General features: G+C 53.9%; 1 protein-coding gene and 1 long non-coding RNA gene across 2 annotated transcripts in view; both read right to left on the bottom strand.

Annotated features, from left to right (window-relative positions):
• Window positions 1–15150, bottom strand: part of EFNB1 (ephrin B1) — a 48801-nt gene extending 33651 nt beyond the window's left edge. The window contains exon 1 of the mRNA XM_032123755.1: window positions 14933–15150. Within this exon, the coding sequence (XP_031979646.1) occupies window positions 14933–15048 (116 nt within the window). The 5' untranslated portion in view covers window positions 15049–15150. The remainder of the gene's footprint in view (window positions 1–14932) is intronic.
• Window positions 15151–20431: 5281 nt separating this feature from the next.
• On the bottom strand, window positions 20432–22823 carry LOC116450983. The gene is made up of 3 exons (XR_004243034.1): window positions 22738–22823; window positions 21275–21354; window positions 20432–20664 (listed from the first exon to the last, which is right to left on the bottom strand). It is a non-coding gene; the product is annotated as an uncharacterized LOC116450983 (long non-coding RNA).
• Between the last annotated feature and the right edge of the window lie 108 nt (window positions 22824–22931).

Genomic DNA, 22931 nt, shown 5'->3' with positions numbered 1-22931 from the left:
TGGGCTCCCTCCTCTCACCCACGTCCCCCCATTACAAGGGAATTAAGCACGGAAGCAAAGCACCAAAAGATTTAAGAATATGTGGAAAGAGTCAAAAGACAAAGAGGAAAAAAAATCCCAGGCTGATTATTTTATTTTCTCCTGACAGTTTGAGCCACAATGGCAAATAAATCCCAATTACAGATTTTAAAAATGCTTCCTGCAGACATTTGGACCATCAAGGCAATTCTGGGCTCCCATAACTCCTGTTTTATGATGGTCATACATGTCAGCTTTCCACAGAGCCCAGCATTTCAATAAAATGACCATAAACCTAGATTAGAGATTAAAGGACTGACTCAGAAGTTGTCAGAGGAAGAAACAAGTTTCCCTGCAATTGCTTTGCCATTTTTACCGACCAGCAGTTTGGCTTTTTGATGGGTTTATGCCAGCAGTAAATTTTGGGCTGCTGACAGCTCGGTGTGCGAGACAACTGAAGGCAGCGGCGGGGAGGTGCGGGGAGGACACGAGCCCAGCCCCGGGCTCAGGCAACAACTCCGAGATGAGAAGTGACAGGGCTCCTCCTGGGCTCCCCAGCGCCGGCACATGGACACGGATGCCGGCTCCAGTCGACCTTCCCGGCCCCCCCTCCCAGCCCCCCGACCTGTCAGACTTCTCTCCAGGGAGCAGCTCTGTCCTCGTTTCTCCTCCTCCCGCCTGGGCAGGGTCAGGAGCTGCCAGCACATGGGAAGGTGACCCCCCGAGGGCTCCCCGAGGCTAGGCAGGACCAGGTACCCCGGGGACGATGCACAGGGGAGCATCCCCGGGCCCCCCACCAGCAGCTGCCTCTCTCCCCAGCCTGTCACAGCAGCAGCAACAGCTCAAGGGAGACGCCTTTGAAAGGATAAACGGCAGGCGTTTGTTGTGCTCCTGTTTCCTGGATGAATGCGCTGCTTCCTTTTACTAAGTGCTCTCTTAGGAGAAGGAAAAGGGAAAAATAAAACAGCAGCAGAAAGGAAGGAGGATGACTCACGGTGAGGCCACATCTCCACCGACACGCGAGAGCTGCGAGACGGTGCCAAGGACAAAGGCTGGGATCAAAAGCATGGGAGCGGATCAAACACGCGCCTTCCCCGGGGAGGGGGAAGGTTTCAGGAGGGAGCTGCCCGGGGGGAGGAAGGTGGGATGGAGCCGGGCCCTCCCGGCCGCCCATGGGCTGCAAGCAGCCATCTCCCTTTCCTGAGCTTCAGCCACTGCTTTCAGCATCTGAACAGGAGCTCCGGTTGCTGGAGTTCATTAAGACACGCACACAGTGCTTCACACCAGGACACGGGCAGGGATGGGGACGGGGAGAGGACCAGGAGGAACCGTGGCTGCACCCAACAGGAGGTGAAAAAATGCCCTTTTCCTGACGAAATGAAAGAGCTGAGCCCGGAGCTCAGTGCGCCGAAGGGGGCCGGTGCCCTTTCTGCCGATGTCTCTCCAAGTCTATCAAAAAGTCCCATTTACATCAAAATGCCCTTCTAGACATGCTTCGATTTTACTTTTCCCCTTTCATCTCCGTCCCCCTCCCACCCCACCTCGCAGCCCCATTGTCCTCGCAGCCCCAGGAGAGGGCCGAGCGCACTGCCAGCGGGAAAGGAACAGGAGAGAAAGAAAAGAGCTGGAAACTAAGAGAGAAGCCGGAATCGCTCCTGGTCCCGCTCCAGCGGGAGCTGTGACCCCATCTCCTCCCGCCTGCTGCTTGGCGGCCGCCCCGGGGGACGGCGCTGGCCGTGTCCCCTCCGCGGGGCCGTGGACTCACTGCCCCAGCCTCCGCTGTCGCCCGGGGCTCTGCTCGGGCTCCGGTGGCCACAGATGGTTTCAGTGAGCTTCAACAAAAGCCTCGGGCAAGGGCTACAGGAGCCACCATCCCGCTCCGCTGTCCCCAGCCAAGCAGCGCCCTGCACACCCCACTCCCAGCATGGAGGCCACTGGTGGCACTGGGAGACCCCGACAAAGCGCTCTGGGCTTGGTCATGACTGCACATCCCAGCTGGCAACGAAGCGGATCGAGTGTTAGCGTTTCACTCTGCAGATGAGTCTTTAAAATGCCAGCGGAGCCAGAACATTTCCACAGGTGCCAGTGCCAGACTCTGCTCTGCCCCTTCGCTGTCCCACCTGTCCTCCTCCAGCAATTTGGATTTACTGAGCTGTTTTCTCCCCCAACCCTGGCCCCGGCAGTGCCACATCCTCCCTCATTTTTCCAAGTCCCTTAAAAGCAGAGGTGCTTTCCCCAGGATGCCAGATGGACACACAAGCCCAAGACTGAAATAGGCTCCTGGTTCCAAGTGCAAACGAGGTTTAACTCCAGTTTAACCCAGTAAAGCCCAGCTCTAGCAGTGCACAGTCCCAATGCCATTCACCAGGCTCTGTCCACCTTGCCTGACACAGAGCTTTTGCAGTCCTCCCTTCCTATTGTCAGCATCTATTTTTAACCCCCAGCATTATTTCTCCCTGTGTGACTTCAGACACTCTCTGGGGACGAGGTGGAATTGCTGAGCTGGTTCCAGGCAAAGTGACTCAACTCTCACCTTCAGAAGCCACACAGGAATCACAGAAGTAAATTTTCCTCCATTCACATTTTCCTTTCTCCTTCCCTCCAAGCTCTGTCTGGGGCTGAAAGCAGGGAAAGCTGCAGGGAGCTAAAGCCTGTGTCCATCAGCAAGAATGTGCGGCAAAGCCATTTTCCTCCCTTTTCTTCCCTGGCACCTTTATAATCAGCTGGATTTACCTCTGTGGCAGTCACCTTGAGAAAAATTCTGCCTCAACTGCTGGTGTAAATGAAGGTTAGAACGGTAACCTTAAAACAGGTGTTATGAGTGGAGCTCCGAGCTGCCAGGCACAGGGAATCTCATGGAGAGAGGCACCATCCCAGCAGAAGGGAGGGAGCAGCATTCCCCTCGGGGGACCCTGGGCCGAGCGCCGGTGCCGATGCTTCATTGCTCCCTTTGAGCTGGTCCTGCTGGCGCCACAGAGCAGCAATTAAGGAGAAGGTCAGCAGCGAAGCCCTTCAAGAATCTGTCCCTTCAGGGGAGTATCCAAACAACCCCACCATTTGCAACCTTCTAATTCCTAAAGTGCACAAGCCCAACGCCAACCCAACGCCAAGCACCCGGAGATGCCTCATGGAATGAGGGACACGTGTGCTGCGTCAGCCAGATGTTGACGTTATTTGGCATTAAGAGCCAATAAATAATCATTAATGCTGCTGCAGCAACCAGGCTCTCTGCAAGAAAGCCCAGATGCCAAAAACGCCGTGTTTATGGCACAAGGGGAGGCAGGATCCAGGAGAGCTGCCTGCTGCGCACAATGCAGCCGGCACTGCCAATTCCAGAGTGTATCCCGGTCCCGCAGCACTCGGTATTCCTCCTGAAGCCCCAGTTCGGGGGCTGGCAGACCTGGGAGAGTCCCCGCGAACTCGCCTGCTCCCACAGCCACACAGGGTCACACTGGCCACCAGAAGCTGGGGTGACACCAGGAGTCGTGTGGAGGATTCTGAGCTGTCTGACACTGCTCCAGCCAGCCCTGTTTTTTGGGATGACTCCCTGGTTTCGCTCACTGGAGCTGGCAGGACTCTGGAACACACACAGCCCCGCAGACAAGGGGAGGCAGCATCTGGAAGCAATTATCCCAGCACTCTTGTATCTGTCACCCACTCCTTCTGCAAGGAACCATTCCCAGTATCAGCAATCTCTCTGTCATAAACCAGGAAAGGAATTCTTCCCCCTCATCCCAACGATGCAGTGGAGACTTTCCTGACAGAGGGCAGGGTGGCCAAGGTCCCTCCTGCCAGGTCACAGGAGAATTGGGCACACCAGCAACAGGCACCTGTAGGCACCTTAAGGAGGAAACCCCACTCAGACAAGGAATACAACAATTTCTCTCCTCTGCCCGTGCCCTGGTACGACGCTGCAGCACTTCCAACATTTTACTTCCAAGTTTGATGTCCCAAAAGCCTCCAACTGTTTTACAGGCATGGATGAACTCCTGGGAGCTCTGTGGGATGGTCCCCATGCCTCCAACGCACCCCATGCAATTCCATCCTCAAACCATGTGCTGCATCCTAAACCAACACGCCTCCAGCCTAAAACCATGTGTTTCCATCCTCAACCCACGTGCCTCCATCCTCAAAGAGGAAAAACAAGGAGGAACAGGCCTTGTCTAGGAGAGCAGGAGGATCCCACAGCCCTTCCCCACCACCCTGAACACCCCCTCCTCAGGCTAAGGAGTCCCTGCATTCTCCCTGGCAATATCCTCATCCCACACGGTGCTCAGGGCACAACAAGCAGCTTGCATCCCAAAAAGAAAACCCAGCCAAGAAGGGCTCGTCGATGGGCACCAGGACTTTTCTAGCTGGCTGGCACGTCCAGCAAACCCCCAGCACCTAAAAAAGGGGCACCCCTGCCCACCATCCTGAGCCCACGAGTTCCACATGCAGCTGAGGGAGGTGGCTCACGAAGACTTTCGTGCCTCTCCTGGATGTTATGAAACCAGGCAGGGAGCATGAAACTGCCTGCCGTGGGTGGGAGCACCCAGGGCTATATGGAGAGCCCGGAGGATTCCTCCATGGTCTGGGAAAGCACGTGGGCTCCCCCACCCCACACACGCCCTCGCAGGGTGGGTTTTTCTTCTGGAGAGACCGGGTGAGCACAAACACCCAGCACAGCCCCATGTGAAGGGGGTAATTAGGGAACAGCATCCAGCGCTCACCATGTCAGGGCAGAGATCAAAAGCAGCATCAAGTATTAAACCTCACCAGGATCGGGAGCTGCTCCTGGGAATGGACTCCTTTGGGCCCCCCCCACCCCATCCCTGCACCCCAGAACCACTCACTGCAGGGAGGGAAAACCAAGGCAACATGAGCAGGCTTTCCTCCATCCCCTACTGCCAGCGAGTCTTCCTGTAGCTCAGGGGAGTGAAAAAAAGAAGGAAAATAGGAAAAAGTTCTTCTACTGCCATTAAATGAGCAGCACGCACAAAGCTGCAAATGACGGAGCAGGAGGAGAGGGCTGGGGGTCCAGGAAGCACAAGGGACCCTCCTCTCCTTTCCGCTCCCTGCACTGCTTTGCCAGGATGTTGCTGCCTCCATTATTTCAGTAATTAGTTGAGCTGAGGCACTGCTAATGGGGGGCAGGGGAAAGGGGGCACAGGGAAAGGGGGTCACAGGAAAAGGAGGGCACAAACCGGCTGGGATGCACAACCAGATCTCGGCCTCACAAATTTCCATGAAAGAAGAATAATACAAATCTTAAACCCTAACACAGCTGAAGGGGAAATTCCAGCTGCCTCCAGCCCTTCACACTTCCAAGCGCCTTCCTGAAACCCCCATCCAGGCAGGCCTCCTTGGCCCAGTGAGAGGGAAGGGGGCTGTGCATCCCCAGTGGCACTGGGACAGCCCTTCCCACCTCCTGGGGAAGCATCTCCTCCTCCTCCTCCTCACATGCTATGAAGGAAGCTGGGAACAATGGATGCACCAGTGCCAGCTCCGGCAGGGATGGACATTCATGGACCACCCGCCTGGCTGCCCAGGGACAAGGGACAGGCTGGCAGGGACAGCCTGGTGCAGAGGGCACAGGCAGCTGCCAAGACCCCCTCCCCTTGCCTGGTGTGAGGGGCAGCTCCCTGTCCTGGGAACATGGGGGGAGACACAAGAGGGACACGGGATTCAGCCACTGCAGGCTATGGTCACTGAGGGAGGGGCTGTACAGAGCTCCCCAATCTTCCCCCACCCCAGCTCTTCCCACAGGAGAGGGGGTGCTGGCTGAGCCATGGGCCAGACCTTCTCTTACAAAAATAACATTTCATCTTTTTTTGTTTTTTTTAATTTCTTCTTTTGAAATAATTGACTAATTGGCCGAGCCCCAGGTCCGTGCTGGGAGTGGATCCCAGGTCTGCTCTTGCATAAAGCGTTTATTAAAGACATCACAGGAGGACAGGAGAGGAGAGGAGGGGAGGGGGGCCAGGCAGAGCCCGGCAGGCCGGGGCGGTGCCCAGAGCACGCTGTAAATTTCCCATCGCACCCAGAGGGAGGAAGCCCAAAAGTTAATCCCGATCATCCCCCGCAGCACAGCTCTGCCCCGAGCAGGGCCTGACTCAGCCGGGATGGGCACCACCTGGGGCGGGCATCACCCTGGATAGGCAGCACCCAGGGAGGGCATCCCAGTCCCAGCACCCTCAGAGCGGGGCTGCAAGTACGTGAAAGGGAGGGGGTCCCCCTCCTCTCCTCCCTTTAATCCCCAGCCCCAAAGCAGAGCCCTTTTAGGGGAAAGTGTAACGCAATACCTGGAAAATTTCTCCCACCCGCTCTCCGCTGTCGGCTGCCAAATTTAAAACATATTTGCTGCCTGGCCTTGAAGAAACGTAACCTGCTGCCTAATTCCAACACGTTTATTCTTTGGGGGGCAACGAAAAAATTCACAGAGCCGCTGGTGGCTCCTCTCCTTACACCCCACAGCCCTCGGGGCTGGGAGCTGCCAAAACGCTGCCTGGGAGCCTCCGCCAGCACACACCGGAACGCCAGGAAAGAATGGGAGGGAGGGAGCACTTGCACAGCAAGAGGTTTTTGAGTCCACGTCCATGAGCCCCCAGAATCAGCTGGGGGTGCTACCAGCCAAAAGCCCTTGGAATATGCAACATCCAAGGCAATACAAAACTCCGGAGCATGGGAAATAGGCAGGGACCCGCAGGGAGAGGATCCCCAAGCGGAAGCGGAGCCACGCCATCTCCCCTCACAAACGGAGAGCAGAGGGAGCAAGTGGATGCACACACAGCCCCATCCCTCATCCCACCACCCCAGCTCCTCACCAGGAGGAATTTTCTGGCAGGCCAGGGCTGCGAGGGGAGGCTGGAGCAGTGGGAAGGGGCTGGGGGAGGGCACAATGTGTTTAGCAGACTGAGCGATCCGACAGGGTCCATTAAAGGAAACAATTTGTAATACAATAATTATTATGTCGTTTCTCTGGCCTCTTCCCTAAGCCTCCCTTTAAACAGTTCGAGGCTTGAGGGGCCTCTAGAAAGCAGAAATCTGTGGGGCTGAGGGTGCTCCAGTGTCCACACGTGCTGGGATGAGGAAGATGGGATGGATACACGGAGCAGACACTCACTTGCAGCTCTCCATGCAATGGGAGCTCATCCTGATGTGCTCACAATCCTTGAGGGAGCACACGGAACAAAAAGGAACTGCTCCCCAATGCTCCCCAACTGCAGGGGATCATCAGCAGATAAGGGCTCTCTCTGGGAACACCACTGGATGTGGATCCATGCTTGCTCCAACCTGGAGCGAGGCTGGGCCCTGTGGCCGCTCCAGCTCAGCTTTTCTGCTCTGAAGTTCTCGGCCACACATCTGAAGAAAGCGGCGGTAGCGAACAACAGAGCGAGAGCAAGCAACACAAATCCCCAGGATAATGAGCTCGGAGGAGGGAGACGGTGGGCTCTGTCTGAGGAGGGAGCCGTGCTTTTATTGGAGAGGCCTAAAAGGGCTATAAATCCTCAGATTCAAAGGCGAACTCAAGCTCTTTCAAGTCGGAGGAAGGCCTGGGATGTGTCAGCCGGGAGGACTAACCACGCCGCGTCCCCTGCTGAAGTGGCCTCTTCAGCAAAGCCGCGGAGCAGCCCGGGATATTACACCCAGATCCTTTCCATATGCTCCCGGCCGGCCGCAGGCAGGGCACACCGGCATCCCTGCGGCACTGGGAGCCGCCTGACCCCCCGCACAGGAACACTGGCCACCCTGTCTTAATGGGGGAGTCCCTTTGTGCCCATTCCCCTTCCAACCCCCACTGAGGATTTGCCCCCTGAAATCCCAGTGGGAGCAGGGGGCTGCGTCCCTCCCTCTCGCGTTTGGCTGCGATACTACAGCGAGCCCAGACAAAGAGCGCGGAGCCCAGCGCCAGCACATCCCTGCATCCCTCCACATCCAGAGGCTGCCAGCCCCGCCTGCCAACCCGCACACCAGGCCGTGCTCCCACGTTTCAGAAATCCATTAAAAGGGAAAAATCAGTGGCAAAGAGGAGACGGCACCGAGCCTCAGCCCCGCGCGAGCAACCGCAGACGCTTCCCAGCCTAATGAGAAGGAAAACATGGACACACTCTGCGATCAATGGGAATGGTGTAAGGGGGTTTATAGCTCATAAGCCATGAAAAGGCACTTTGCTTTTCCCAAAGTACCTACTCAGAAGAGGTTGGATGGCAAAAGCCAGGCATGGCAGCTGGTGCACAGGGCTGGGCTCATCCCGGCAGGATGCCAGGGGCAAGGAAAGGGACTGCTGGGAAGTGGGATGTTCCTCTCCCATCACCAGCAGTGACGCAGGCCTGGGTGCCACCAAAACCCGCCACAACTCCCAACTAGGGAGGGCACCCACTCCAGGGCTTTGTACTTCCCAAATTCCGGCCTGAAGGTGCTGGGACAGAAGGAGCTGGGACAGCTTGTGTGGCATCTCCCAAATACCCCACCCCGGCACCTCCATGTTGGCACCAGCAGGCCAATCCACGTCAAACCAGGTGACTCCAAGCTTCTCACCACAGCCCAGCCCCAGCAGACATAGCACACATGGATCTCTGTGCAGGCACAGCACCACAGCAGGATAGACCCTTTGGAAAACACCAAGGGGAGTTCATGGCTAGACACCAACCAACCCCCCTGCTCTGCCCTCACACAGCCCCCTTGGAAAAGCCCAGGCCCATGGCCTCTGAAAGGGTGAGCAGCCCACCTGGGAAGGGCCAGCTGCGGGTAGGAAAAGGTTATTCCCGAGCAGCCGAGCCAGGGTTATAAATAGCTGGCATTTTTGAAGTGCAGCTGCTCAGCTCAGCTCGGCCGGGGCAGCACTGCCACGCCGGCACCTGAGCCGGCTCGGATCCCGCCTGGGGGCTCCGGCAGGGAGAGCTCACAGAGAAGCCACTGCTCACTGGAACACCACGAGGAACCTTCCAAACCTGTCCCCTCATCCTCCAGGGAGGAGGGACTGGCGGCCCCCAAGCTGTGCTCCAGGGATCGCCTGCAGTCCCCACTCCAGCTCCAGCAGAACCTGCTCCACAGAAGAGCAGGGGCCAGGAAAACCCCACCGTGTGCACAAATCCAGCCTCACCGAGCAGGACGTTTAGCCCTGGCTTTCCAACTCCTCTGGGACCAAGCCTGGACAGGCTGGGGGACTCAGGAGTGCCAGGATTCCAAGGCTCAGCCACGAGCAGAGCACTGAGGCTCCAACCAGCGATGGGATCCTGAGACTCCGTGAGCTGAGCACCACTGCTCCAACCAGAGATGGAATCCCCAGGCTCCGGCACAGCCACGAGCTGAGCTCTGATGCTCCAATGGGAGATGGAACCCAGAGGTTCCAGCACAGCCCTGAGCAGATCATCAGGGCTCCAACCACAGATGGGATTCCGAAGCTCTGGCACAGCCATGAGCTGGTGATCCACGCAAAGGGCAAGAAAACCCATCCCGAAGGATGCCGGGAGTGCACCAACTCTCTCCAAGAGTAGGAGGACCACCACCACCATCCCCCTCCTGCTCTCCAGAGCAGGATTCTCTGCCACACCACCCAACCCAGAGCAAGGGATGGGAAGGGGAAAAGCATCAGGAAACAGCAGCAAGGAGCTGGGCTCTCCCTCAGCCCTGCACAACAAAAGCCCTGCAGCCGGGCCGCGCATTCCTGCCCAGATGTGACGCCGCGATAGCGCCGAGCAAGTCCTGCTCCTGCTCCTCGATCCCAGCAATCATTAATTAGAGACAGAATGGAATCAGCTTTGTTTCTCCCCACCCTATTCCAGCTGCCAGACTCCAAGTAGCATGTGCTACTGATCGCTCCAAGATGTTTTCCCACCGGAGTCCAGCGCTCCTTGGGCAGACAGGCTTCCCAGCAGCACGGCCACTGCTGTGCCGAGGACAGGGTGTGCTGCCACAGGGGCAGGGAGCACAAAGCTATGGGAAAGCCGGGGGGAAGCTGGGACACACAATCCAACATGGAAACAAGGGATCATCCCCACTGCTAAGCCTCTGGTTTACAGGCGACAATCCAAACCGCTCCTGATGGACGTCATGCAAGGGGCTGCTCGTGCGCTCCGGCTCTTTGGGACCCCTGTGATCCCTAAAAACATGGACAGGGCTTGGGGACACCCTGAGTCCCCAATAAAGCCTGTTTGGGGGGCCCCACAGCACCTCGTGAAGCTGCTCAGAGGGACCCCCAGCCCACCCCACCCCACCACCAAGGGCACGGGCACATCCTGCCCTGCCACATCCAGCCCATTTGGGATAAGGATTCAATGGAACAGCTTAGATCCCCCAAAGTGACACAGGAGCTCAGGTGCAGCAGAGAGAAGCAGCCCCTGCCAGCTCCCTGCCAGCCCTTGTCGGTCGGAAATGGCATGGAAGTCCCATGGAAGCCCCGTCCAGCCCCGCTGCCAGGCGGATCCAAGGAGCTGCAGCAGCTGTTTTGCTCCAGAGAAAGCTCCGGCTCCTTTTACAATCAATCAGCCACCCCATCATGGCTCTTTTTTTCTTTTAAAGGAAGCAGTTAAATCCATTTTATGGAATCCAGTGGTATTTACCCGGCTACTGCAAGAGCCGCAGCCCTGCCTTCCCTTTTTTTTTAATTTAAGTTAATGAAGTCATTCCCAAACGACCTGCAAGGAGCCCCGGGTGCTCCTTTCCCCCTGGCACAGGGAGAGGGGGAACACCTCCGGTGAAACGTGGGCTGGGCACGAGGGAGTCTGCCTTGTGGGGAGCAGGAGCTGGGAGGGCTCCCAAAGACCTGGCACCCAACAAAGGGTCCCCCCCATACCAAAGGGAAACTCCAGCTGGAAAGCAGGCTGGCCAGGCTTGCTTTGCCCAACCCAGCCTTCGGAGATGAAGCAAAGCCCTGGAAAGGCCAAGGTACACATGGGGGCCATGGGATTCTTGATGGGAACACAGAATCCTTAATCCTGGAATGGTTTCGGTTGTGAGAGGACCTCAAAGCCCATCCAGTGCCACCCCCCACTATGGGCAGGGACACCTTCCACTAGCCCAGGTTGCTCCAAGCCCTGTCCAACCTGGCCTCAGACACTTTCAGGGATAGGGCAGCCACAGCTTCTCTGGGCACCCTGTGCCAGAGCCTCCCCACCCTCACAGCCAAGAATTTCTTCCCAATTTCCAATCTAAACTTCCCATCTTTTTAGTTTAAAGCCATTCCCCACCTCTCAGCCTCAGGAAGGGGGAGTCTCCACAAGCCAGAAACGACTTTTAATTAAAAATAAGCAGCGAGTTTTCCCTATTTCCCAAATCCTGACACCATGGAGCGCCTCCTGCACCCATAGCTCCCGTAATTCCATTCCATCTGCTCCGACAAGTGCAATCCCCCCTCTCCAGAGCTCTGGGCCAGCCTTTCCCCTCGGAAACAGCCTTCCCGCAAGCACTTTGTCCCTCGTAAAACGGCATTAAAAGAGGCAAAGATCCGCCAGGCTTCAACCCCAGCGCTGACAGAATTCCATGGGACACCATCATGTCATTAAAGGCGGAATAAAAATACCACGAAGGATTAGAGTTTTGTCTGGGGTTTTTTTTTCCTCTTCCCCTCACCTTTTTTTTTTTTCTTAAATAAATGCATTTGTTTTGTTTTTAACAAGTTCAAAGCTGAGCAAAACTTTCTGGAAGGGGAAGAGGGAAAAGCAGAGGCAAAAGGAGCCGTTCTCTGGAGCCGCGTGGATGATGTGTCCCATTTCCCCCACCTCCTTATTAAAATACTTTCTGGGGAGGCAAATTCCAGCCTGAAATGAATTTTCCAAACCATATTTTATTAGGAATGCTTCCCTTTAACGGTCGGTACAGGAGCCCACCAGGGTCAATATTTCTCCCAAATTACAGCCAAGGGAGTTGAGAAAGGATTTAGCCAGAATTCCTCCGGCAATTCCCGGCTGTCCAAGGAGAGCACGCTCCCACCGCCCCCCGGCTGTGCAGCAAAGGGGACAAGTAAATCCCAAAAGCACTTTCCCCAAAGCCCCCCTTGGACACGATGGAATAAATTAAAGCCATATTGCCTCTCCAAGCCCCCTTCCAAAGGGCTCTGAAGGCATCCCAGGGAAAGCTCACTCAGAGGGTGAGCTCATCCCAAGCACAGGTTTGAGACAATTACCACTTTTTCCAACAAAACCATTCCTAGGCCTATTTTTTTCCCTTTTAAGACCCAACATCCTCACAGTGGGAGGTGGGTGATGACTTCACCGCTGGCTTTGGGACACACACCCAGGAGCTGACCTGGGCTTCCCAACCCAGCACACAGCTTAAGCCTAACTTAACTCGATTAGGAAATCATTCCATCTATTGGATGTGTTATCAGCATCCTTCTGATAACACCAGGAGCCCCAGACCTGCTGGTGGAGCTGGAGCCCACAGCTCCCAGCTGCCCAGAAAGGGCAGGAAAATATTTTCCTTATTTACGGCAATCGCACTGAGGCCGGCCGGGCCCGGAGCACCATGCTTGCTCCTCGGATCCGTTGGAAAATTCCACTTAGCTGTGTTATTTTTAAAGGCTTTAGCTCTCTTTACTCTAAAAACAAGAGTTAAAGCTCGGCAGAGTGGGATGGGGGCTGGCACAGCCCCGGCATCGCCCCAGGAAGGGGCTTGGAAGCCCAAGGTACAGTGGCGAAGGGTTTTCATGGATCTATCCGGAAGATAATCCCGGTCCAACCAAGAGCATGACTTTTCCTCCAGATGGAGACGGACTTTGCCCAGCACACCAATCCCCAGACTGGTTTCCTCAACTGGGTTTGCTGGGAGCAGTCATGCGGAGGCTCTGCCCGATGCCACGCTCCAAAGCTCGGAGCTGGGAAAATAAATCCCAGACACGAAGATCCAGGGTCGCTCCGCAGGGGCACAGACTGGAGGGATCTGAATGGGACCGCGGCCGGGCCCCAACAATCCCCACCGAGGCGAAACACTTCCATGGGTTTTGCCCGTGCACGTCCCGGCAAAGCCATTCCTGGGTGGAAACGCCGACATTTCGGGCGCTTCCCACTCTCTCCTGTCCCTGTGGCGATACAGGGATGGAGAAGCACCCACAAGAGCAGCTCCACATCCCCAGAAAGCTGTGCCCAGGGCGGACAACCTCCGAGCTCCAAATCCAGGGACAACCGAGAGCAGACAAACCCTAAACTCCAAATTCCCGGAGAGTGGGCAACCACCAATCTCCAAACTGGGGGAGAACTGAGGGCACCGAGCTCTAAACTGGGTGAGAAGCGAGGGCAGACAAACACTAAGATCTGAATTTGGGGAGAACAGAGAGTGGGCAGCCAGTGAGTTCCAAACTGGAAGCACACAAACTCTGAGCTCTGAACTGGGGAAAACCAAGGGTGGACAACCCCAATCGCTGAATTCAGGGAGAACTGAGAGCGGGCAACCACCGAGATCCGAACTGGGGGAAAACTGAAGCCAGACAACGTCTGAGCTCTGAACTAAGGGTGAACCAAAGGCAGAAACCACTGAGCTTCAAAAACTGGGAGCAGAAAACCACCAAGCTCCCAATTCGGGAAAACCAAGGAACCCCTCGAGCTCTCCCTGGACACCCCAGGGAGGGACATCTCCAAGCCCACCACTCCAGGGCTCAGTGGGAAGTCCTGGTGTGTCACCTCTGTGCCAGCCGATGGCCATGGCCTCCTCCCAACTTCCCAGGCCTCGGCAGCTCAAGGAAAACGCAGGATAAGGACGGGAAGCAGGGTGACATGGCATCCCCCACCACCAAACCGGAGCCGCCTCCACCTCCAGCTGCCTTTTCTCAAATAAAAACTCTGTTTTCTGGAACCAATTTGCCTGCCCCTCGCCAAGCTCACGAATCCAGCGGGGCAATTCCCGAGGGAAAAGGCTCTCTCCGCTCCCAGCCAACTGACACAACTCCCAAAGAAAGGAAAAACACACCGAGGAGAACGAAGTGACAGAGCCGCTGTCTCGGCGCTTCCAGAGCTGGGGACACACAAAGTGTGCCTGCAAAGTTCCTTCCCCTTCCCCCCCACAAGAAACCAAGGGAATAAACATTTGGTTGGAATACGTGTCCAGGCAGGAAGGTTGTCCAAATTGTTTCGGTTCTTTCCAACCCTCAAAAACTCTTTGGATTATTTTTGGGTTATTTTTTGCCCTGAGAAGTGTGGTGGGAAAAAAAAAAAGGGCAGGCTAAAGGCAGGAATTTTTTGAAGGGAGAAAGGGGTAAGATAAATAAACATTCCATGATCTACAAGATAAAGCTGAGCAAGGGCCACCGACCCATCCTGACCACCAGCCCCGGGGTAGGGGCGACCGAACACCCCCCACTCCTCCTCCTCGCCCTTCATATTGTTCTTGCACGGCGGCCGCGTCCACATCCATATATTTATATAAAAATATATAAATTTATAGAATTTAGGTGTCTGTACAGGCGGAGCAGCCCCACCGCCCGCTTTGTTCGGACCCAGCCCGAGGTGGAGGCAGAACGACTCCCCTCGCCTTCCTCCGCGGCTGATTTCGGATGAGAAAACCCAGAAAGAAAAAAATTTTAAAAAGGTAATAAATCCAAACGCTGGAGGGAAGCGGCGATCCGTGGGGAAAAAAAATGAGGCGTGAAAAATGAAAAAAAAAAAAATTAAAAATCAAGAAACAAAACGTGGTTTTCAAAAATAAAAATGGATTTCAAGAGAGGAAAAGCTGCAAAAAGCAAACGCATAGTTAAAAACGGAGGGGAAAAAATGAAAGGAGTTTTTTTTTTTTAGTACGGAAAGCAGCGCGGCGCCGCGGGTCCGTCCTCAGCCGGGGGTCGCTCCGTCCGCCGCCCGCAGCCTCCAGGCGCGATTTTTCCTTAAAAACCTCGCTGTTTCCGTTAAATTCGCATTTAGAACGCGGTTTCGATGCCTTTTTCCCCGCGGGGGGTGCGAGGCGCGTCCCTCCCGACCCCCCCCCCTTCTCTCGCCGCACGTACTTGGGGTTCGCGGAGCTCCACGACACCGGCTCCAGGCTCTTGGCGAGCGGCGCGGCGAGACGGCACAGGGCCAGCAGGACACCCAGCAGCCACCGCCCGCCGCGGGGCCGCGCCATCGTCCCTCGGCGGCGGGACGGGCCGGGCGTCAGGCGCCCATCACGCTCCGCCGCCGCCTCCTCCCGCTCCGCTCCCGACCCGCCGCCTCCGCCCGCCCTGCACCGACTGAGGCGCCGCCCGCCGCGGCAGACGCTCTACCCCTCCGCGCAGGCAGCGGCGCGGACAGCCCGGACCAGCGGCCAATGGCTGAGCGGAGCGGGGGGGGCCTTGAGGGAGGGCACGCCCATTGTGGGTTCTTAAGGGGAGTGCGGAGGATTTTTGCCTTTTTTTATGCCCCCCCGGTTGCCCGCCGTTGCTACCGGGTTACTGGGGGGAGGGTGAGGAGGGGACAGCGTTGGGGACGAGCTGGCAGAGCGCCGCTGTGGGCGCCTCCTCGGCCCGGCCCCATCCCCGTCGAGCCCATCACCCCCTCCGCTGCGCGCCGCGCTTGGCCTCGCCCTCCCCCCTCAGCCGCGATCCTAGAGCGCCCCCCAGCGGACGCCGCTGGCTAGGCCCGAAGCGGCGGCGGAGCCGGAACGGAACGTGAATATTGCATTAAATATTCCATTAAATATCTCGGTTGGGAGGGGTTTAAAGGAGTTGGACCGGTTTGGGACTTCTTTCCAGCGGATTGCAGGGTATTTACATTTTTTAAGAAATTTATTGAAGTTTTTCTAGTTTTTAAAAATTTTTTCGAGGCTTTTTCAACGATTTTTTCAGATTTTTCCTCATTTTAAAAAAAGATTTTCCACTTCATGGACGTTTTGGAGGGTTTTTAAAAGAATTTAAAATATTTTTTATTTTTTTCGAGGGATTTTTTAAAGCTCTTCCAATATTTTTGGACTTTTTTCGAGGGTTTTTAAAAAATTTGTGTGTTTTTGGAATTTTTTGAGGCTTTTTCAGTTTTTTTAAACTTTTTTTTTTTTCAGGCTTTTAAAAGATTTTTAAATTCTTTTTACTTTTTCTGAAGTTTTTTTTTTTAAGTCTTTTCTGACTTTTTTGCCTTTGTTTAAAGAATTTTTTTAAAAAATATTTTAGACTTTTTAAAGTGTTTTGAAAATATTTCTCCTTTCACCACTTTTTTTTAAGATTTGGGTATTTGTCTACTTTTTTACAGAGTTTTTGATTTTTTTTCCCAGATTTTTGATTTTTTAAACTCTTTTGAAGAGTATTTTTTATGTATTTTTTCAGTTTTCTGATTGGTTTCTCTTTTTTACTATTTTGGAATTTTTTTTGCTGCTTTTTTATTTTCTTTTTAATTCTTTGAAAGTTTTTTTTTTTCCCAAGGTCTTTACATTTTTTAAACCCTCTTAAGTCTGCGTGATTTTTTCTTTTTTTTTTTAGTTTGGGGTTTTTATTGTAGTTTTTGGAGGTTAGGGATGGTTTTTAGGGGTTGTTTTTAGATTTTAAATTTTTTTCCCAAGGTTTCTTGATTTTTTTTTTTGATCTTCTGATTTTTTTTATTTTTTTTTTAAACTTTTTAATTTTTTTTTTCCTTTCCAGAATTGTTTGGAGCTTTTCTTTCTTAATTTTTTTTTTAAACGTTTTAAAAGTTTCTTTTCTGTTGGAAGCATTTTGAGGTTCCTTTAAAATTTTATTTAAAGTGGGTTCTTCATTTCTGTGGCAATTTTTTTTATGCCTTCTGGACTTTTTGGAGTTTCTGTTATTTTTTAATCGTTTTTTAGTTTGGCCGTGGGGAGGGGGGAGCCAAAATCCAGAATTAATTTTCTTCCTATTAAGAAAATCTTTGGAGTCACTTCACTTTCTATTACAAGAACAATAATAAACCCCTTTGGAGTTGGTTTAATTTCTATTAATAAAATAAAACCCCCTCCCGAGTCTGTTCACTTTTTATTAAGGAAATTTAAAAAAAAACCCTCAAGTCAGTTCCTTTCTATTACAAAAATAAACCAACAAATTTTGGCGTGGCTTTCATTTGTCTTGAGAAAATTGAAAAACAAACAAAAAAGTCACTTTTGAGTACAAAAATAAACCAAAACGCCCCCGAGTCCCTTCAGTTTTTATTTTAAAAATTCAAATTAAAGCTCAAAAATTCCAAAAAATGGTGGGGTCTGTTCAGTTTCTGTTGAGAAAATTATAAAAAAAAAAGATAAAATCGGGGTCAAATTGGCTCCATATTAATAAAATTTATTTTAAAGTCAAAGTTTTAAACGCGATTTTTCTACTTTTTCCATGCAAACCCCAAGTTGGGGGTGGCACATGGAGTGTGGGGGCTCCCTGGGCACAGGGAGCAGCGGGCTTTGGGCTCTTCTGGAGCCATCCTGACCCGAAGGAGAAGGAAATACCTGAGGAAGGAGGGAAAAAAACATCCAAAAATTTGATTTTTTTATATATTTGAGCACCCAGCTGGGTCCTGGGAGAGGGGCCTTGGATCCCTGCCCACTCCTGGCTCATTCCCTGCCTGTTCCTGGCTCTCCCTGCCTGCTCCTAGCCCATTCCCGGGTCTCTCTGGCCATTCCCTGCCTGCTCCTGGTCCATTCCCTGCCCATTCCTTCTTTCCCTGCCCTCTCCCTGCCCATTCCCTGCCCATTCCTGGCTCTTCCTGCCTGTTCCCGGCTTTCCCTGCCCATTCCCTGCCCACTCCCGGCTCATTCCCTGCCCGTTCCTGGCCCATTCCCGGGTCTCTCTGCCCATTCCCTGCCCATTCCTTCTTTCCCTGCCCATTCCTGGCTCTTGTTGCCTGTTCCCGGCTTTCCTTGCCCTGTCCCTGCCCGTTCTCACTCTCCTGCCCCTCCATCCCTGCCGGTGACATCAAGCCCTGTTGCCATGGCAATGCCGCTCTCCCGGCACAGGCTCAGGTGGGGATCCAGAGCCGGGAATCCTATGGAAAGGAGGATGATGTCCCCACGGCTCCCCTGTGCCCAACTTCCCCTGGTGAGGAGGGCACAGGATCCCTTCAGGAACACTTTGGGAACACTTTGGGATCAGACTCCATCACCTCGACCCAATGGGGACAAATTTGGTGCTGTGGATCCTTGGGATGAGGGCAGGAGCAGGTGAGCCAGGCACAGGTGAGCCAGGCACGAGCTTCCAAAGGTCACCACTTCATGGAGAGTTCCATAGCACAGCCACACCTGGCACGCCGGGAAAAACCCGGATTGTGGCCTCTGCCCACTCTGGAATGTGTCAGCGACACCAAAGCAAACACCTGTAACGAGGGAGAGGCCTCGTGGAATGGGAACAGGTCTCATCCAGGGCAGTGGGACACCTTGGAGAGGTGGGAATCAGTCTGGGAGAACGGGGATAACCTGCTCCCAGCCCTCCCCACGTTGTCCCACAGCAGGAAACACCTGCCCAGGGAAGCAGAGCGCCAGTTCTTCCCACCCAGCCAAGGGAAGGAATCGGTGGTGCCCAACCAGGGCGATTCCTTGCGTGGTTCGGGGTAAAAAACCCCAATAAATTAAGTGGGAAATGGTTCCCAGCCTCAGGTGCAGCGGTGACACTGGGATCTGGGCTGGGCTCTGGGCTGGAGCCGGAGGGGATCCATATCCTGGGGGGCTGAGCCAGGGGGTTCTGAGCAGGTCCAGGGGACAACAACCCCCCATCCATGTCCAAAATCCCAGGCATGGTGGGTGATTCTGGTGCTTCCACAAAGAGTCACCGGGATTTCCATCTCCCTTCCCTTTTCCTGCCCTGCTTCTGCCCCGCTATTCCTGGGGCTATCATGGACATTCCCACGTGGGTGTCACAGGTTTTGGGGGACTGAGCTCCCACACAGCTCCATCCTGGGGTGCTGCTCCAGGCTCCCATTCCATGAGCAATCCAAAAGCCACCCACAGACCTGGTGTTCCCCGGAGTCCTCACCTACAGCTGGGGAGGGACGAAAAAGGCATCTCTGAATTCCCAAATTCTTCACCTTTTTGGGGCCCAGGAGCTGCCTCGTGTCCTATCCATGCCCCCTTCCCGCACATCCCACTGTGCCCTTCCTGCACTGTGTGGATTCTGGACTCTTGGCTTCCCTCTCCTCCCTTTTCACCTCCCTTGAAACCTCATTAAAACTACATTTTTGGGAATGATCCGGGTGATTTTCCCTCACCTGCTCCATTCTAAAGGGACTGGAATGGTGACACGCGGCATCATTCCCAAAATTCCCGGTTCTCCTGCCTCCCCCGCCACTGGCAGAGTCTCTCTGAGCCCAATCAGCCCCTCATCAAGTGATGAGCTGCAGCCCAATGTATTCCACAGCCACTTCACATTTAAATAACCTGAGAAATTTCTGAGTGGAAAAAAAAATAGAAATGGGATAAAACAGAGTGAAAAAAAAAAGGAAAAGAAAAATTCGGCTGAACACCAGGAAAAAGTGCTTAGTGCAGAAATCCGGGGGATGGTTCCCCCAGGAAAGCTCTGGAGTTATTTAAAACTCACCTAAATAAAACATCGGTGGGGAATAAACCTCTCTCATCCCAAAGGCACTGTGGGACCAGGGAGAGATTCCCCCTAAGTGTTTTCTAGGATGAAAGGGATGAGATCCCACCGGGCTGGCACGTGTACCCCAACACCCTCGCAGAGGCGTGGCCCCTCTCCCTGGAAAGTGCTTTTCCAAGGAGCCCTGCACAGATGGGGCCAAAATTTGTGATTAACCGAAGTCTCTATAAAACAACAACAAAAAAAAACTCAGGGATTTTTTGAAGGATGTGGAATGCATGGAGACATCCAAAGAGCTGTGTACCCGTGGAATAACAGCCAGCCAGGCAGGATGGGTGCCAGGGAAGCAGTGAAATCAGAGCATCAAACCCAGCCACGAAGGTGATGTCAAGGATTCGCCTTTCCCGTGATTTATCCCATCATTCCCGCGCTCAGGCTCCGGGAATCTTGCACCTTCTGCAGATGTGTTGCCTGATTAAAGTGATGCAACATTTTTGCTGGCTGTGTCACCGGATTTCAATTTTAAAAAGCCCCATATTCCACCTGGAAATCCAGGCGCTTCCCACCTGCCCCAGGAGGAGAGGGAAAGGGGGAGCTGGGAGTGTTTAATCCATCGGGAAAGGACAGAGCAGGGAAATGCAGCAGCACGAGGCCATGGGGCTCCAGAGGAAAATTTTATGGGGCTGAGAAGTCGCTGCATAATAGGCTGGGGAAGGAAGTATTAAAATCTTTAACCGGTTTTCAGAGCTGCGATAATTAAGGTGTTGCAAGCTGCAATTGCCTGGAAAAAAAAAAAAAATCCAAAGGCAGGGAATAAGATTTTTATCGCTTCTAGAAGTGGCCACTCATGGATTTGGGGTTTAAAAAAAAACATTAAAGAAAAAGAATAAAACCCTGCAAGAAAGGGGAATATTCAAAGGTGGCTGGAAAGGGGTTGGGCTGGCGATGGAAAGTGGGAGCTGGAGGAGCAGCTGTCGGCACTGGGAAGTCAGGGAAGCATTGTCTGGAGTCCAGCACTTTAATCAGGAGTTTTAATGGAACTGGAGTAGAGGTTTAATCCTAAACATCCTCACTGGAGCTGCTCCCTTTCCTCCGGACCTCTGGGAAGGGAGGAATACTGGCTTCAACGAATGAGGCCACAGAAATGGGTGAGAGAGGCCGAATTCCCTCCTGGCTCTGTCTTCCCACTGCTCTCCAGGGCAGGACACATAATTCCCCACCTCCAGCAAATCCGTGGCTTTGGCTGTGCCCTGGAAAAGAGCAGAGCGGGGCTCAGGGCTGACAAAGGGGCAGGGAAGGGACAACAAAAACCACAAGAAAAATCCCTGGCAGGCAGCTGGTGCCACCCTAAACATGGAGTGAGGGCAACAGACGGGTCCTGAGCATCCAGAGATTCCCAGAAAACCAAGTGATGCATCCTAAAAACCCCATCAGAAGTGAATCACCTCACTCTTGTAAGAACAAAGGTGAGGGGTGCGACATGCTGGGGAGCTGCCTTTAACTCTTTGACTGTTATTGTTGAAAATATCAGGAAAATGCCTCAAATTGGCTGGAGAAGGAGAAGCCCTGAAGTGGGAGATTCCACGAGGAATATGGTGGGAAAAGGAACATCTATAGACATATATTAATGTGTGTGTGTATATCTATATATATATATATACACATATATGTAATTTTATAAATAGATATGTGGGTATATATGCATCAGTATATATTTGTATGTGGATATATATGAGTTTTATATACTTATATGTGGTCTATGCCTTTTTATATGTTTATATATTATATATGTGTATTTTATATACATTTTTATGTGTCTTTTTATATATTTATATATATATAAGGTAGCAATGTACCCACTCGTACAGAGCTTGCTGGAGGAGGCGGGAATATCCAAGGGGACACAGCCGAGGTCATTCCTTAACATCTCCCTTAATGACCTGCAAAAGGCACCAGCAGCTCGTTAATGACCTGGCAGGGAAGATAAGCAGCTTGTCGCTGGAATTCCCGCTGAAATTCCCGCCGCTATCCCGGTGTGCGGGGCCGGCCGTCCTTCCACAGGCAGGGAGACATGAAAGGGGCCTGAATAGCCAGAAAGGAGCACAGGAAACGCCATGGTTTTGTTAGCGGGGGGAAAAAAATAAATCTAATCGGGTCTATCTGGGGCGAGCGATTAAAAATTTGTTGGAGCGGGAGCGCGGCAGCGGCACCTCGGGAAAATCCGCGGGGTTTAATATGCAGCTATGCCGGAGCTCTCCTCATCCACCTCTCCCGGGGAAAACACAAAGTGCATTTTCAGGTCACCGAGCCAGAGAAAGAAGGAGAAGCCCCAAAAAGGAGCAGAAGCTGAAGGAATGCTGTGTAAGCCGAGATTTTCAAACACATGGATCTGTTTTCTTTGGAGCGCCAGCGGCCAGGGGAAGTCGCAACTGCAGACCGAGCTCCCGCGGGGTTTGAACACCAAAGGAAAAGTGGTGGAGGGTGGCGGAGGAGCAGGAGGTGACCTGGGGCTGTGTCCTATCCCAGGGGAAGTGCCGGGAGCCCGAGGCAGTGCCGGGACACGCGGCTGCCGGGGGGTGGCCCAAGGCATCGCCCCCACCAGGGCTGTTCCCCCGCCTGCCGTGGCCTCCGCTCCTTGGCCGGGGTGGAAAATCCAAGTGCTGCTGTCCCCAGGACCAGATTCGCTGTCCCCAGGTCCAGACCCGCTATTCCCGAGGCCGGATCTTCCTTTCCCAGTGCCACACCTGCCATGCCCAGGGCCAGACCTACCATTCCCAGGACCAGACCTTCCATCCCTAGGATGAGACACTCCACTTCCAGTGTCACCATTTCCATCCTCGGTGTCACAGCTTCCATCCCCAGGGTCAAACTCACCATCCTCACGGTCAGACCTGCCATTCCCAGTGCCAAACCTTCCATCCCCAGGATCAGGCTTTCCATCTCCAAGGTCAAATCTGCCATTCCCACTGCCACACCGGCCGTCTCCAGTGCCCCATCTCCCATCCCACACCTGATCCCCAGTGCCAGAGCTGATCCCCAGTGTCACACCTTCCCTCCCCAGTGTCCCACGTGCCATCCCCAGGATCAGAGCCCGTATCTTGGCACGACAGCTGGTTCCTGCCAGCTGGCTGCAGGAGGCTGGGGAATGCCGTGTGTGGCCACACGGACACGGTGCTGCTGTAAGAGGGACCTGGAGGGAGAGGGGTTGGATGGGCTGAGCTCTTCTCCCAGCTCCCAAGCGGAGGGCAGCCCCCCGGGGCAGGGTCCCGCCGAGCTCCCGGCACGTCCCCACCCGCGTGCCCCGAACGAGCCGGTGATCTCACGTGAATGAGCTCAGAGCTGGCTGCGTCCTGCCAGGATTTACATGGGAGGCTCCAGAGAGTCTGTGTGTACTCACAAGCCTCCCGCCGAGAGCCACAGCTCTCCCCGAGGGGAGGAGGAGCGGGGCTCCCTTTCCTGCTTCCCCACCCTGCCCTGCCAGCTCAGGCTCCTGGCAGCCCGCCTGCTGCGGGCGGCC

This window comes from Corvus moneduloides, chromosome 14, assembly GCF_009650955.1.
Source record: "Corvus moneduloides isolate bCorMon1 chromosome 14, bCorMon1.pri, whole genome shotgun sequence".
NCBI lineage: Eukaryota > Metazoa > Chordata > Aves > Passeriformes > Corvidae > Corvus > Corvus moneduloides.
This window is presented reverse-complemented; position numbering and strand designations above follow the sequence as displayed.